The 12,555-nt window shown below is 35.4% G+C and overlaps 1 protein-coding gene across 3 annotated transcripts in view; it reads right to left on the reverse strand.

The window, feature by feature from the left end:
* LOC127834449 (elongation factor G, mitochondrial-like) overlaps positions 1-10,939 on the reverse strand; it is a 36,835-nt gene extending 25,896 nt beyond the window's left edge. For all 3 annotated transcript variants that reach the window (XR_008027946.1, XR_008027947.1, XM_052360297.1), the window contains exons 1-8: positions 10,759-10,939; positions 10,169-10,216; positions 8,287-8,409; positions 7,028-7,160; positions 5,961-6,165; positions 3,546-3,736; positions 1,451-1,527; positions 2-159 (exon numbers count right to left, since the gene is read on the reverse strand). Coding sequence is in view for 1 of the 3 variants with exons in the window: in XM_052360297.1 (XP_052216257.1) it covers positions 2-159; positions 1,451-1,527; positions 3,546-3,736; positions 5,961-6,165; positions 7,028-7,160; positions 8,287-8,409; positions 10,169-10,216; positions 10,759-10,818 (995 nt within the window). In the remaining 2 variants the exon portion in view is untranslated. The remainder of the gene's footprint in view (position 1; positions 160-1,450; positions 1,528-3,545; positions 3,737-5,960; positions 6,166-7,027; positions 7,161-8,286; positions 8,410-10,168; positions 10,217-10,758) is intronic.
* Between the last annotated feature and the right edge of the window lie 1,616 nt (positions 10,940-12,555).

Consider the following 12,555-nt stretch of genomic DNA (forward strand, 5'->3'; position numbering starts at 1 on the left):
CCCGTCCTTGTTATCCAGACCTATGTTGGTTACTTCCGAGGGGTTGGGCAGGAAGTCCACCACTCCGTCCAACAGTGCCTGTACTCCCTTGTTCTTCAGGGCGGAGCCAAGCATCACTGGAGTGAAGGCTCGCTTTATACAGGAACGTCTGATAGCAGCCTGTTGTAGCATATGGTTCAGTTGTTTAACCCTTTACCACTTAGATACATATTTTGAAGTTTTTGTAGTCCCTTACAAAGTTATATTTCATTAACGACCTTTCTTACTATATTCAAGTTGTAAAGGCTTAATTTCCAACCCTTGGGTCTTGATAAGCAGCAAACAGCATAAAACCTGAACAGACTGTGAGTTTCTCGCAGGCTGGTCTGATTTTATGCTGTTTGCACATAGCCATTTTTAATTTGCTTCTGAGTGTGAAAGGGTTTAATGAGAAAACTGTGCTTAAAGTTTGTGAGTAAACAATAATTGTTGTGGCTTTATACTTTACAGCTTATGCCGTTTGGATTGGGAGACATAGCATGATAAATCATGAAATTGGGGAAAAATGTGATACATTATTAAATGATTATGAATACCCGTATTCCAATTGTTTATATTTATTTATTAAGTGCTGCTCACATTTCTTTTTACAATCAAGATAATGTCCAGTTAATAGCTTTTCACATGCATGTTAAACTTTCTATAATCTTTAGATTATTACACACAATTTAAACATAGACTTTTTTCCAATTTAAAGAATTGAAAACAGTATGTGGAAAACATTAACAAATGTGTATAAACTTACATAAGAGTTCTTTTTGTGTTATTGATGTTACCAATTAAAATGAGTTAAATTAATATATTTAATTTGTGTACCTTTCAATATCTTGCAATATTGCATTTTCAGTTTTATCTAATTTCAGTTAACTGCACGTCTTGACAAAAATAATCAGAATATGCCCATGGATCTGATTGGCATGCACATATGCTATGCAATTATTGCTAATCTTATTGAATTTGTTGGGAAAGTTTGGCATAATTGGTGGAAATTTTGGTCAGGTTTTTGGGAAAATGTTAATTTTTGCCATATCGCAACAGCCTGTGACAGGCTCTAATCTTTGGCAAAAAATAGTGATAAAGTGTTGTCTCAGATTAGCCTGTGCAGTCAGGTTAGACACTTTCCACTGTTGAGGTATTTTTCTCTTAAAGGAAGTCTCTCTTTAACAAATCCAGTCTAGGCGTAAAGTGTCATCCCTGATAAGCCTGCACAGCACAAGCGTAAAGTGTTGTCCCAGATTGTACAGTCTGCACCGTCTAATAAGTGACAACATTTTTTGTTGTATTTTCTGTTTAAAGGAAAAAAAAAAAATCAAGGTTTATGCTGGGACAACAGTTTTTTAACATGCATTAAACACAGTTTTCCAAGAACACTGCTTTTTTGTTCTCTTTTAATTTACTTAATTGCTCTTACAATAAGGTCTTTCTCTGTCGGTTCCCTCTCTTCAAGAAATATTTCTCCTAATGTCTCATCTGCCTCTGCAATGTGCTCTGAAAAAGAAACAACAATCTTGCATAATATAATGGCAACCGAGATTTACTTCAGCAGACACTCTTAAACACGTCAGGTTATATTGCTTTGAGGGAAAATGATTTTCAAAAGTAGGTAGCCCATAAGGAAGTCAACTTTCATAGCGAAATTTTTCTGGTATCATTTTTTCTCAATCAATTATCTACTGAGAGATAAAAATTCACAAAATCAATGTTTATTAACACCATGTGAAGCTAATTTAGTTTAGCCATCCGCTGTTTGAAATTGTGACCAACATGGCAGAAGTTATGTTAGAACCCACAAGTCAGAAAGAAAATATTCAAATACATGAACAGTGGAATTTTCTTAATTTCAAGAAAACAGGGTACAATTAGGAAAGGGTTATTTTACCAAGTTTAATACTACATTTTGAAGATCAAAACAGTTTGAAAAACAAAGAATATGTATATTGTTTGGAGTCTGCAAAAGTTTTATTTACATGTAGAATTTCATTTCCACGATAGTTCTAAACTGAGGCATATATAGATGTTAATGAGAACCAAATATCAGAAAAAAACATGAGTGCATTGCTTCAGTAAATTGCTTGTAATTTTTAATTTAATCATTAATTTGTTTAATACATTCATTTTATTTTTTTACTTACATTGATCAAAAACAGGTTCCTTGAGCTAAGCTCCATTTAAAAAGTAGATTTAATTAGATTCAAAGTTTCCATTTTTAAATATATGCAGGAAAGCCATATAGATAAATTCTAGTTTTTACTTATAGCAAACCTTGTGAACAGTTGAATTATAATGTCTTGAAATGAACGTTAGAGAAATAAAGTTAAAAGTGTCTTGATTGTGACTAAAATATAGGATAGTTTTGCTGCAAAAGACATTCCCTGTTGTTTCTCACAAAATTAAAACTGCAACATATATTTAAGTCTTGCTCTGAGAACAAGATGCGTTTGTGAAACACAATGTCCCTCTATATGACGTTTGACCTTGAAGGATGACCTTGAGCTTGACCCTTCACAACTCAAAATGTGCAGCTCCATGAGATACACATGCATTTCAAATATAAATTTGCTAGCTTCAATATTGCAGAAGTGTCATTACATTAGCAATTTTGACCCATATATTTGACCTTTAAGGATGACCTTGACCTTTTACCACTCAAAATGTGCAACTCCAGGAGATACACATGCATGCCAAATATCAAGTTGCTATCTTCAATATTGCAAAAGTATTCATAAAATAAGCGATTTGGGCCACATATATTTGACCTCTGACCTTGACCTTTCACCACTCAAATTGTGCAGCTCCATGAGATACACATGCATGCCAAATATCAAGTTGCTATCTTCAATATTTCAAAAGTATTCATAAAATAAGCGATTTGGGCCACATATATTTGACCTCTGACCTTGAAGGATGACCTTGACCTTTCACCACTCAAAATGTGCAACTCCATGAGATACACATGCATGCCAAATATCAAGTTGCTATCTTCAATATTGCAAAAGTATTCATAAAATGAGCGATTTTGGCCACATATATTTGACCTCTGACCTTGAAGGATGACCTTGACCTTTCACCACTCAAAATGTGCAGCTCCATGAGATACACATGCATGCCAAATATCAAGTTGCTATATTCAATATAGCAAAAGTTATTGCAAAATGTTAAAGTTGGCGCAAACAGACCAACCAACCAACAGACAGGGCAAAAACAATATGTCCCCCACTACTATAGTGGGGGACATAAAAAAGGGCTTAATGCATTTGCCTGAAGTATCGTCCAAGACTAGCCTGTGCAGACCACATTCAGGGACAACACTTTCCGCCTAGACTGGATAATCATTGAGAAGAGATTTCCTTAAAAAAAATATTCCATTTACGTGGAAAGTGTTGTCTTTGATTATCTTGTGTGGACTGCACAGGCTCATTTAGGATGACACTTTACGCACACGCATTAAGCCGAGTTTGGCTCATTTACATCTAATAAAACAAAACTGTACCACAACCACTACCGACCAATCATTTCCTGTCGCTTCTCCCGGGCAAGGTCCAGGAGATTTTCTGGTATCTCCTCCTCGACCACAGTGAGGCCCTGGGGCTCCCGGAAGTACAGCGCCCTCATCCTTATGAGATCCACCACCCCCTCCAAGTTCTCCTCCAGGCCTATGGGTAGCTGCAGCAGTGCTGCATTGTGGTTCAACTTGGACCTGGGGTCAAATACATGAGCAACACTCTTAGAAGATTTGGCTTACTGCATGTGCCTAAAGTGTCATCCCAGATTAGCATGTGCAGTCAGTACAGACTAATCAGGGACGACACATTATGCCAATACTGGACTTTTGATTAAAGGAGATCTACTTTAAAATAAAATTCCATAAAAGCGGAAAGTGTTGTCCCTGATTTGCCTGTGCACATGCATTAAACACACAAAGTGTTGTCACTGTTTTGCCTGTGCACATTAAACCCACAAAGTGTTGTCACTGTTTTGCCTGTGCACATTAAACACACAAAGTGTTGTCACTGTTTTGCCTGTGCACATTAAACCCACTGTCCCAGAATGAGGCTAAGATTCATAAAGGGTGTAAGGACTTGGGATAAATAAATGATTTCTTACTTATAAAAATAACATTTTAAATGTGTCCTACATTTCTCTAGCTGTATAGGAAGACACAGAGGTCAGGATTAATTTTGATGGCCTTCCCATTAATACATTATTGTGGGTGAATAACACAGAACAGTAAAAACTCATGCATCAATAAATTGCTTTGTATGTTCATGCACCTACATAAAATAAACAAGAGCTTTGTCACAGACGTGACGTATACCCCCACATGCTGTATTGACACAGACTATTTTGCATGCTGTCTTTACAAAACAAGAGAAGCTAATTTATGGTGATTTTTAAGAATTATTATGCCATTATTCTTTATGGCCATTTTGACCTTTGCACTCTTGAATTCTTTCGTCAAATTTTTTTGAATATGCCGTCCAATGACTGTGAACAAAATTAATGTACAGAGTAATTTTAAAATCTCACAATGAATGACATAGTTATGGCCTGGACAAGATCATTTATGGCCATTTTTGACCTTTGAACTCACAGTGTGACCTTGACCTTGAAGATATCGATGTAATTCTTTCGCACGACACACTGTCCAATTATGGTGCACAAATGTGCCAAATGATTTTAAAATCTCACAATGAATGACATAGTTATGGCCCGGACAAGCTCATTTATGGCCATTTTTTACCTTTGAACTCAAAGTATAACCTTGACCTTTGAGATATTGACGTAATTCTTTCGCGCGACACACCGGCCAATGATGGTGAACAAATGTGCCAAATAATTTTTAAATCTCACAATGAACAACATAGTTATGGCCTGGACAAGCTCATTTATGGCCATTTTTGACCTTTTAACTCAAAGAGTGACCTTGACCTTGGAGATATCAACGTAATTCTTTCGCGTGACACACCGTCCAATGATGGTGAACAAATGTGCCAAATTATTAAAAAATCTTACAATGAACGACATAGTAATTGCCTGGACAAGCTCATTTATTGCCATTTTTGATCTTTGAACTCAAAGAGTGACCTTGACCTTGGAGATATCGACGTAATTCTTTCCCTGACACACCGTCCAATGATGGTGAACAAATTTGCCAAATGATTTTAAAATCTCAAAATAAATGATAAAGTTATGGCCCGGACAAGCATTTGACATTTGAACTCCAAGTGTGACCTTGACCTTGGAGATATCGACGTACTTTTTTAACACGACACACTGTCCCATGATGGTGAACAAATGTACCGAGTTATTTTAAAATCTAACTATAAATGACACAGTTATGGTCTGGACAAACTTTCGTTTTAAAACACACTAAGTGACCTCATGACCTAGTTTTTGACCCGGCATGACCTACATTTAAATTTGACCTATACATCATCTAGATACAACTTGTGACCAAGTTAAGTGAAGATCAGATGAAATTTCTGGACAGACCGACAAACCGACAAAGTGACTCCTATAAAGCCCCATTACCAATGGTAATGGGGGTATAACAATCAGACATAAGCTGAAAATCCTGAAATCCCTAAAGATTTTCACACAAATATTGACCTAGGTGTGACAGAGTGCAAGAACAAAGACTTTGAGGTATACATACGAGCTTAAATCTGGGAAAACAGGGATTAATGCATGTACGTAAAGTGTGCAAATCAGGGACAACTCTTTAAGCTCTTACAGAATTTTTTAATGAAAGGAAATAGGAAATTTCTTCTTAGCAAAAAATCCAGTCTAGGTGGAAAATCTTGTCACTAATTAGCCTGTGTGGACTGCACAGGCTTATCTGCGACGACACTTTACACACATGCATATAAGCCCTGTATTCCCAGAACGATGCTAACATACAATTCTGCCCCCCCCCTCACCTCAGCTGGCTGACCACTCTGAGAGGATTCGCACCCTGCCTGTCCAACTTGTTGATGAAGGCTATACAGGGCACATTGTAGCGCTTCATCTGCCTGTTGACGGTCAGGGTCTGCGACTGTACACCACCCACACCACACAGCACCAACACTGCGCCGTCCAGCACCCTGAGGGCACGCTCTACCTCTACCGTAAAGTCAACATGACCTGGATGTGAAAAAAAGAATGTTGTTTCAACTAAAGGCTTTTGACTTGCGATGCCAACAAATATTGGTATGACACTTACTTTGGGAAAATGAGTCTTAACGCATATTCCTATAGTGATGTCCTAAATTAGGCTATGCTTTCTGCTTGTATTGCCCTTCTTGAATTTTCAACACTAAGATATAAATTTATAAGCAGCAAACAGCATACCGGTAAAACCTGAACAGCCTTCGAGGTAGTCACAAGCTGTTCTAGTTTAATGCTGTTTGCATATCCATTTACACAAGTGACCAGGTTGACATGATTCTTTGTTAGCAAGAACACAGCTCAAATAGGCTTTAGATATCATGAAGCAATAAATGACCAGTTTCATTTTGTGGAGCAGAGTTGACTGATGGTTTTTATTTTAACGGTAAATAAAAGCAAATTTTTGCATAGTCCAATCGAATAAATTTCATTCAACAAACAGGAAACAGAGTGGTCAATGTTTGTCTCTAATGGTTGAATGAGATACTATAACAAATACTAGTACACAAAAAACGCCCATTCCCCAAGGACTCTAAAGCCTTTAAACACTTTGAACACTCTAAAATGCCCTTCCTGGGGTATCAATGGTGTTGGTATTTACATCCTTCCACAGCTATATTGCTCTTAATAGGTTTTATCAATGTTCGTCTAATCAATGACATTCTTAGCCACTGACATTATTAAAACACCCATTTACTTATTGACCAAAATATTAAGTGCCTCTTAACTTCCCCACCTTGGGTATCAATAATGTTGATTTGACATCCTTCTGCATGACGGAGCAGTAGGGATACTAAATGGTTTCGTGTATTGTAATCTAAGACTGTCCTTGCCTAACCTGGTGTATCAATGATGTTGATGTTGACGTCCTTCCACATGACGTAAGTGGCTGCTGACTGGATGGTGATGCCCCGCTGTCTTTCCAGCTCCATAAAGTCCATCTTGGCTCCAACACCATCCTTGCCTTTCACCTAGCAACATTGCCAAAATACAGCCACTTTAATACATTATGTAGCTGGATCTGTGAAATAGGGGTTTAATGCCTGTGCGTAAAGTGTCGTTCCAGATTAGCCTGTGCAGTCCTCACAGGCAAATCAGGGACGACATTTTTCGTCTAACTGGATGTTTGCTTAGAAGAATCTTCCTTTAAACGAAAAATACAATAAAAGCATAAAATGTTGTCCCTGGTTAGCCTGTAAGCACTGCACAGGTTAATCTGGAATGACACTTTAGGCACATGCATTAAACACCCTTTCAACAGAGCAATGCATATCATGAAAGGCCCACAGATATGCTTCTAAGGGACTGCTTAATCCCATTAAAATAAACGGAATAGTATGCCTTTCAAAAAATTAGCCCATGACTACATACTAACACAATTTGCTTAAATAAAACCCCATAATAATATACGTAGCAAATCTGGCTTAAAAACACGAGCCAGAGAAAGCCCTCTCAATGATTTTCTGTGTTCAATTTGTAATTACCACTAACCGTGGCTTTGAGCAGGGGAAATTTAACTCTTTATCACTAAGATATGTATTTAACCAACCTTTTGATGGCTTCCTAAAACAAACACATGTTAGATAACATATTTCAATACCAAAAGTGTTTAACAAATGTAGTGAACAATCTTTGTTTAAGGGAAAGCTAATTCATTGAAGGGAAATATGTGATTTATTGGCCAGATAAAATGATGTGATTTATTGGCCAGATAAAATGATGTGATTTATTGGCCAGATAAAATGATGTGATTTATTGGCCAGATAAAATGATAAAACTGATTGCAGATTCTTCGTCATTCTGCAGCAAAATGGCTGCATCTACTTTTACTATGAGCTGTGTCCTGATAAAACTGGGCAAAACGCATGTGAATAAAGTGTTGTTCCAGATGAGCCTGTGCTGTCTGCATGATAACCAGGGATAACACTCTACGCTTTTATGAAAGATTTTGTTAAAAGAATTTTTTTATAATAAAAAAATCCAGTTTGTGCAGAAAGTGTAATCCCTAATTAGCCTATGCGGACTGCAAAGGCTAATCTCATTATCTGGGAACACACTTTACGCACATGCATTTAGCCCAGTATTACCAGAATGTACCTCATGAATCTCGTCCACTTGTCCTGTGTAAAACAAGAGGCGTTCTGTGAGGGTCGTCTTCCCTGAATCAATATGAGCCGATATGCCAATGTTACGAATTCTTGCCACATCTTTAATGACCTCCTATAAGAAATACAAAAAAAACTGTTTTTGTACTGCTTGAATGCTAAAAAGGTCAAATTTCATGTAAACAATACATAAAAGCAATATTTCCAAATATTATTAAACACATAAAAATTTTACTGTAAAACCCATAATTATAAATACAATGTTTTATAATCAAACAAAGCTCTTAACATATCAAAGGTTTTTTATTATTTATACCAATGCTTTCAACAGTCCATTTAACTGTCACTCGCTGGGAAGCTCCAATTTCAAAATCAGAGTCTATGGGGTGCTTGAAATTTTCTGATCAGTGTATTTTTTTTCAGTAACTGCAACAAGCCAATCTGGCAAAAGTGCAAAGTGTTCAAATGCCTGCCAACTCATTTATCAATCTGTTGCTAGGTAACGTAGGATTCTGGGATCGTAATCGGGCAAATTAACCAAATCAATGCAGTTGGCAGTTCACCCCCCACTTGCATGTTATATTTCCACTTGCTCTTGAATATGAGTCGTTTTATTGCCCAATCAAGCCATAAACATCCAATGTAGTGTGTAATATAACATTCTAATTTTTGTACTTGTAACTGTTGTCTGATTTTTTTATTTGAAATGCTATAACACAAATGACAACCAAACCAACATACACAAACATACAAACAATGTCGCGTTCTTGTAAAAAAAAATCTCTTTATCCCAATTGTCAGAACATGACTAGTGCATGTTGCATGAATTCTTAATGTATACTCAGTTGGTGTTCAGTCATTCAGGCCAACAATTACCTGGCCATTTTTTCGACCACTGATTTGTGAAAAACATATTTAATAAACTCTTTATAATAATTTAATGAGAGAACAAAATCATATAACAATTACAGTTTTTTACTTTGTAAGATGTAATAGAATTAAAATTTTAATCTAACAATGATAAGACCCTTCTTTCTAAAAAACTATCTTTTTGAAAATTGAGATTTTTTTTCAAATTGGGATTTTAAAAAATTGCTTTCAGAATGGGTCCGTTAAACGAACCCCTAGATTAGACATGAAAAGGCCTGACATTGTAAAAGAATATGAACAGTACACATGGCGTCAGGTGATTAATGCAAATAAAGTACGATTAGTGGGAATACCCCCGTTCCAATTGGGCATATCATCAAATCTATAAAAAGTAACATATATAAAATTCTGTTGATACTTTAGAAAAATGTCATATGTTTGTTTATGGAATTCTTGAGAACTTGTATCTTCAATATTTACCAAAATTTACTTCTAAATACAGAAGTAATGATTATACATTATTATTGAGTAATGGGTAGAGACCGGAAAAGTCATAGGTATGCAGTCAATGTTTTTTGTCATTCAAAATCAGGACCAGTAATTGGCCCCAATCCCAATGGAAAAAAGTATATATTTTTCCCAAATGGGAGTTAAACAAATTCCCAATGGAAGCCCCTTTCCATATTAGTTCAACCTTAGAAAATAATACTGAAAACACCTGCATTCTCAATTTTGAAGCATTTTTTTGCAAAACAACAACACTTATTTTTTTTTTAGTCAAAACGCCACAAATTTTCTCAATCTTAAGGGGCCCAGCCCCATTCCTAAAATGGTGAACAAAAACACCAGTAATATTAAGAGTCAGGTTAATACGGAATCAATGGCCTAATGTGTCTACAATGTCAGATGAATCTGACACAATAAATGTCTTTAAAAAATCTATGTACGGAAGGGTATCCCTGGGGCATTGGAAAGCACTGGTTAACACATATATGGAAACTTACTCCTATAGTTCTACCACTGTTGGATAAACAAGCTGGATGGGTATGGAACTGAAACAAAACATCTGGTGTTGAACATAAATATCATGAAATATAAGCAGATACATATTTGACTTATGAAAATAATGATTTGGTATAAGATTAAATAACACCATTATACACATGAATATTACGTAATTCCTTCTAATAAGTCAAAAGTGGTTCAAAAATACCTACAAGGTACTAAGTATTGAAAAATTAAGTTGAAACTAAAGGGTTAAAAATTTAGACAGAGAACCATTGTCAACAATGTTTGTTAATCTTTCACATACAGATTTTGGAAATAAAATGTGTTATATAATATGCTACTTTCAGTTTCACTTTACAATCTTCAAGTTAAAGACAATACACCGTCATTCATGGGACAACCATAAACAAATATTTGTTTGTTGTGCTTTAATAAAAATTCTTTTAAAGACTAAAATTGAATCTGCGCACAAAAAGCAACCAGTTGACATATAAACACTGCATCATGCCATCAACAAAAAAAAACTTTCCCCACCCAGAAAAATAGCACCTGGTATATAATAAAACAGTGTTATCAACAATGTTACCTTCTTAAATAGTATCGCACTCGATCTAAACAAAGTTTTGGAATACAAAAGTACTCTCATGATTTATTTTTTCATTCAATAATAATGAAATAACTAAATGAAGTCTTAAATTTTAGGTCAACACATGACGGAAGTTGACATGATCAAGGTTGGTCGTTCAAGCGCTTGATTTGTTGTTACAGCTGAATCAGGTCAAGTTGGACACCTTTACAAACGACAAAACTATCGACTACCAAACTCCACGCAGCGGTTATCACCCCTCGGCTATTGGAGAAAACCACTGTCATCAAAGGAAAATTCTTCCAGATATCGGGAAGGATTTTTTTTTACTGTTTAAGTATTATATTATGAAAATTAGTATAACAATCTTTTATATTTTGAAAATAGTGTATACGCAAACGTTGCTTATAAAAAATGATTATATAAATAAAAAAAAATGGGAAATTTTCGTATCACTTGGCTCGGCTATTTAAACGTTGATTGTTATGACGGCAAGGGTTTGATATCGAGCTATGCTCGGAGACAGTCGAATCTCTGCGCGGAGGTTAATCAATTACTGGCGCCCTTCTACATGGTTCTTTGTCATATGAATGGTCCCAAAAGGCAACTTCTATAAAAAAAATAAACTGATTTTGACAGAAACAAAAATGGTATACGATACATGATAAACTCGCTGCAGTTATATTAAGAAAATATATTATGCAGTCTGAGAAAAAAAAAATAAACTGTATAGTACGTGACTATTTGTTTGGCTCTGTTTATTTTAATAATATTACGCCTTTGTTTTTATTATTCTATATATATATATCAATAGGTTGAACAGGATTATTTACCTTGCATGATTGCATAGTTTGTTTAATCGATGTCATATCCTGACATACCTTCTCGGCCATGGTCTCATTACCTTTTTGTGTGTTTGTATATTTTTCTGACTAACTGCTCATTTGCTTTTATCAAATTTAATGTTTTATTACGTTATATTTGATTCACTTAAACAATATGCTTAATCAAAGGTCATTTTAAATAATATATTTAATTTTACGTTCCACTAGTTATCCAGTTTTTTCCTCGCCATAATTCTTTTAAGTAAAGTTTATAAATTCCAATATAAAGAAGTGAAACTCAAGATGCTGGAGCAGTATTTCATTCTCACTATATACAATTAGTTGGACTTAACATTACCATGCAAGAACTAATTTCTTGTAAACTGCTTTAATTTAAGGAAATTTTAAAAAAAGCTAACTAAACTGTAGCGTGCAGTGCATTTCAGGAATAATAAAATGAAGAGGAATATTTGACATCTTTCCTTCTTTATCTGTATGAACGGCCTCATTATCACACAGAAGGTAGGTTCAAAGTTTTTTTTAAATACATATTAATTTAAAAAACAAAACAAACGAATATCAGCATAAGACATTTAAATATAAAAGTAGAAATCCATTAGGGCTACCTGTCCTTCATCATTTGTTTAACCAGGGCCTTCTCAATAAACGTCGTTTCAGCTGCAAAGCAATTATTATATTATGTTTTTATGGCAATATAATATATAAACGTATTAAGTCTGATAACCGTACTAAACATTAAGTTCAGTCTGTTTTTAAATTGGTGAACGCCCACGAATAACCTGTATTGAAGACTAAAAAATGTCGTCCGGTTAACGCAGTGGTCACTATCGGCAAATCGCACACAAGCGACCCGCAAATAACTCTTAATCCCGGTGCATTTTGAGCATGGACCTTTGTTTATATAGGACCCTGATTTGAGTTTGGTTGTTGTCTAGCATACCGTACTTACGGG

This window comes from Dreissena polymorpha, chromosome 6 (assembly GCF_020536995.1).
Source record: "Dreissena polymorpha isolate Duluth1 chromosome 6, UMN_Dpol_1.0, whole genome shotgun sequence".
Lineage (NCBI taxonomy): Eukaryota > Metazoa > Mollusca > Bivalvia > Myida > Dreissenidae > Dreissena > Dreissena polymorpha.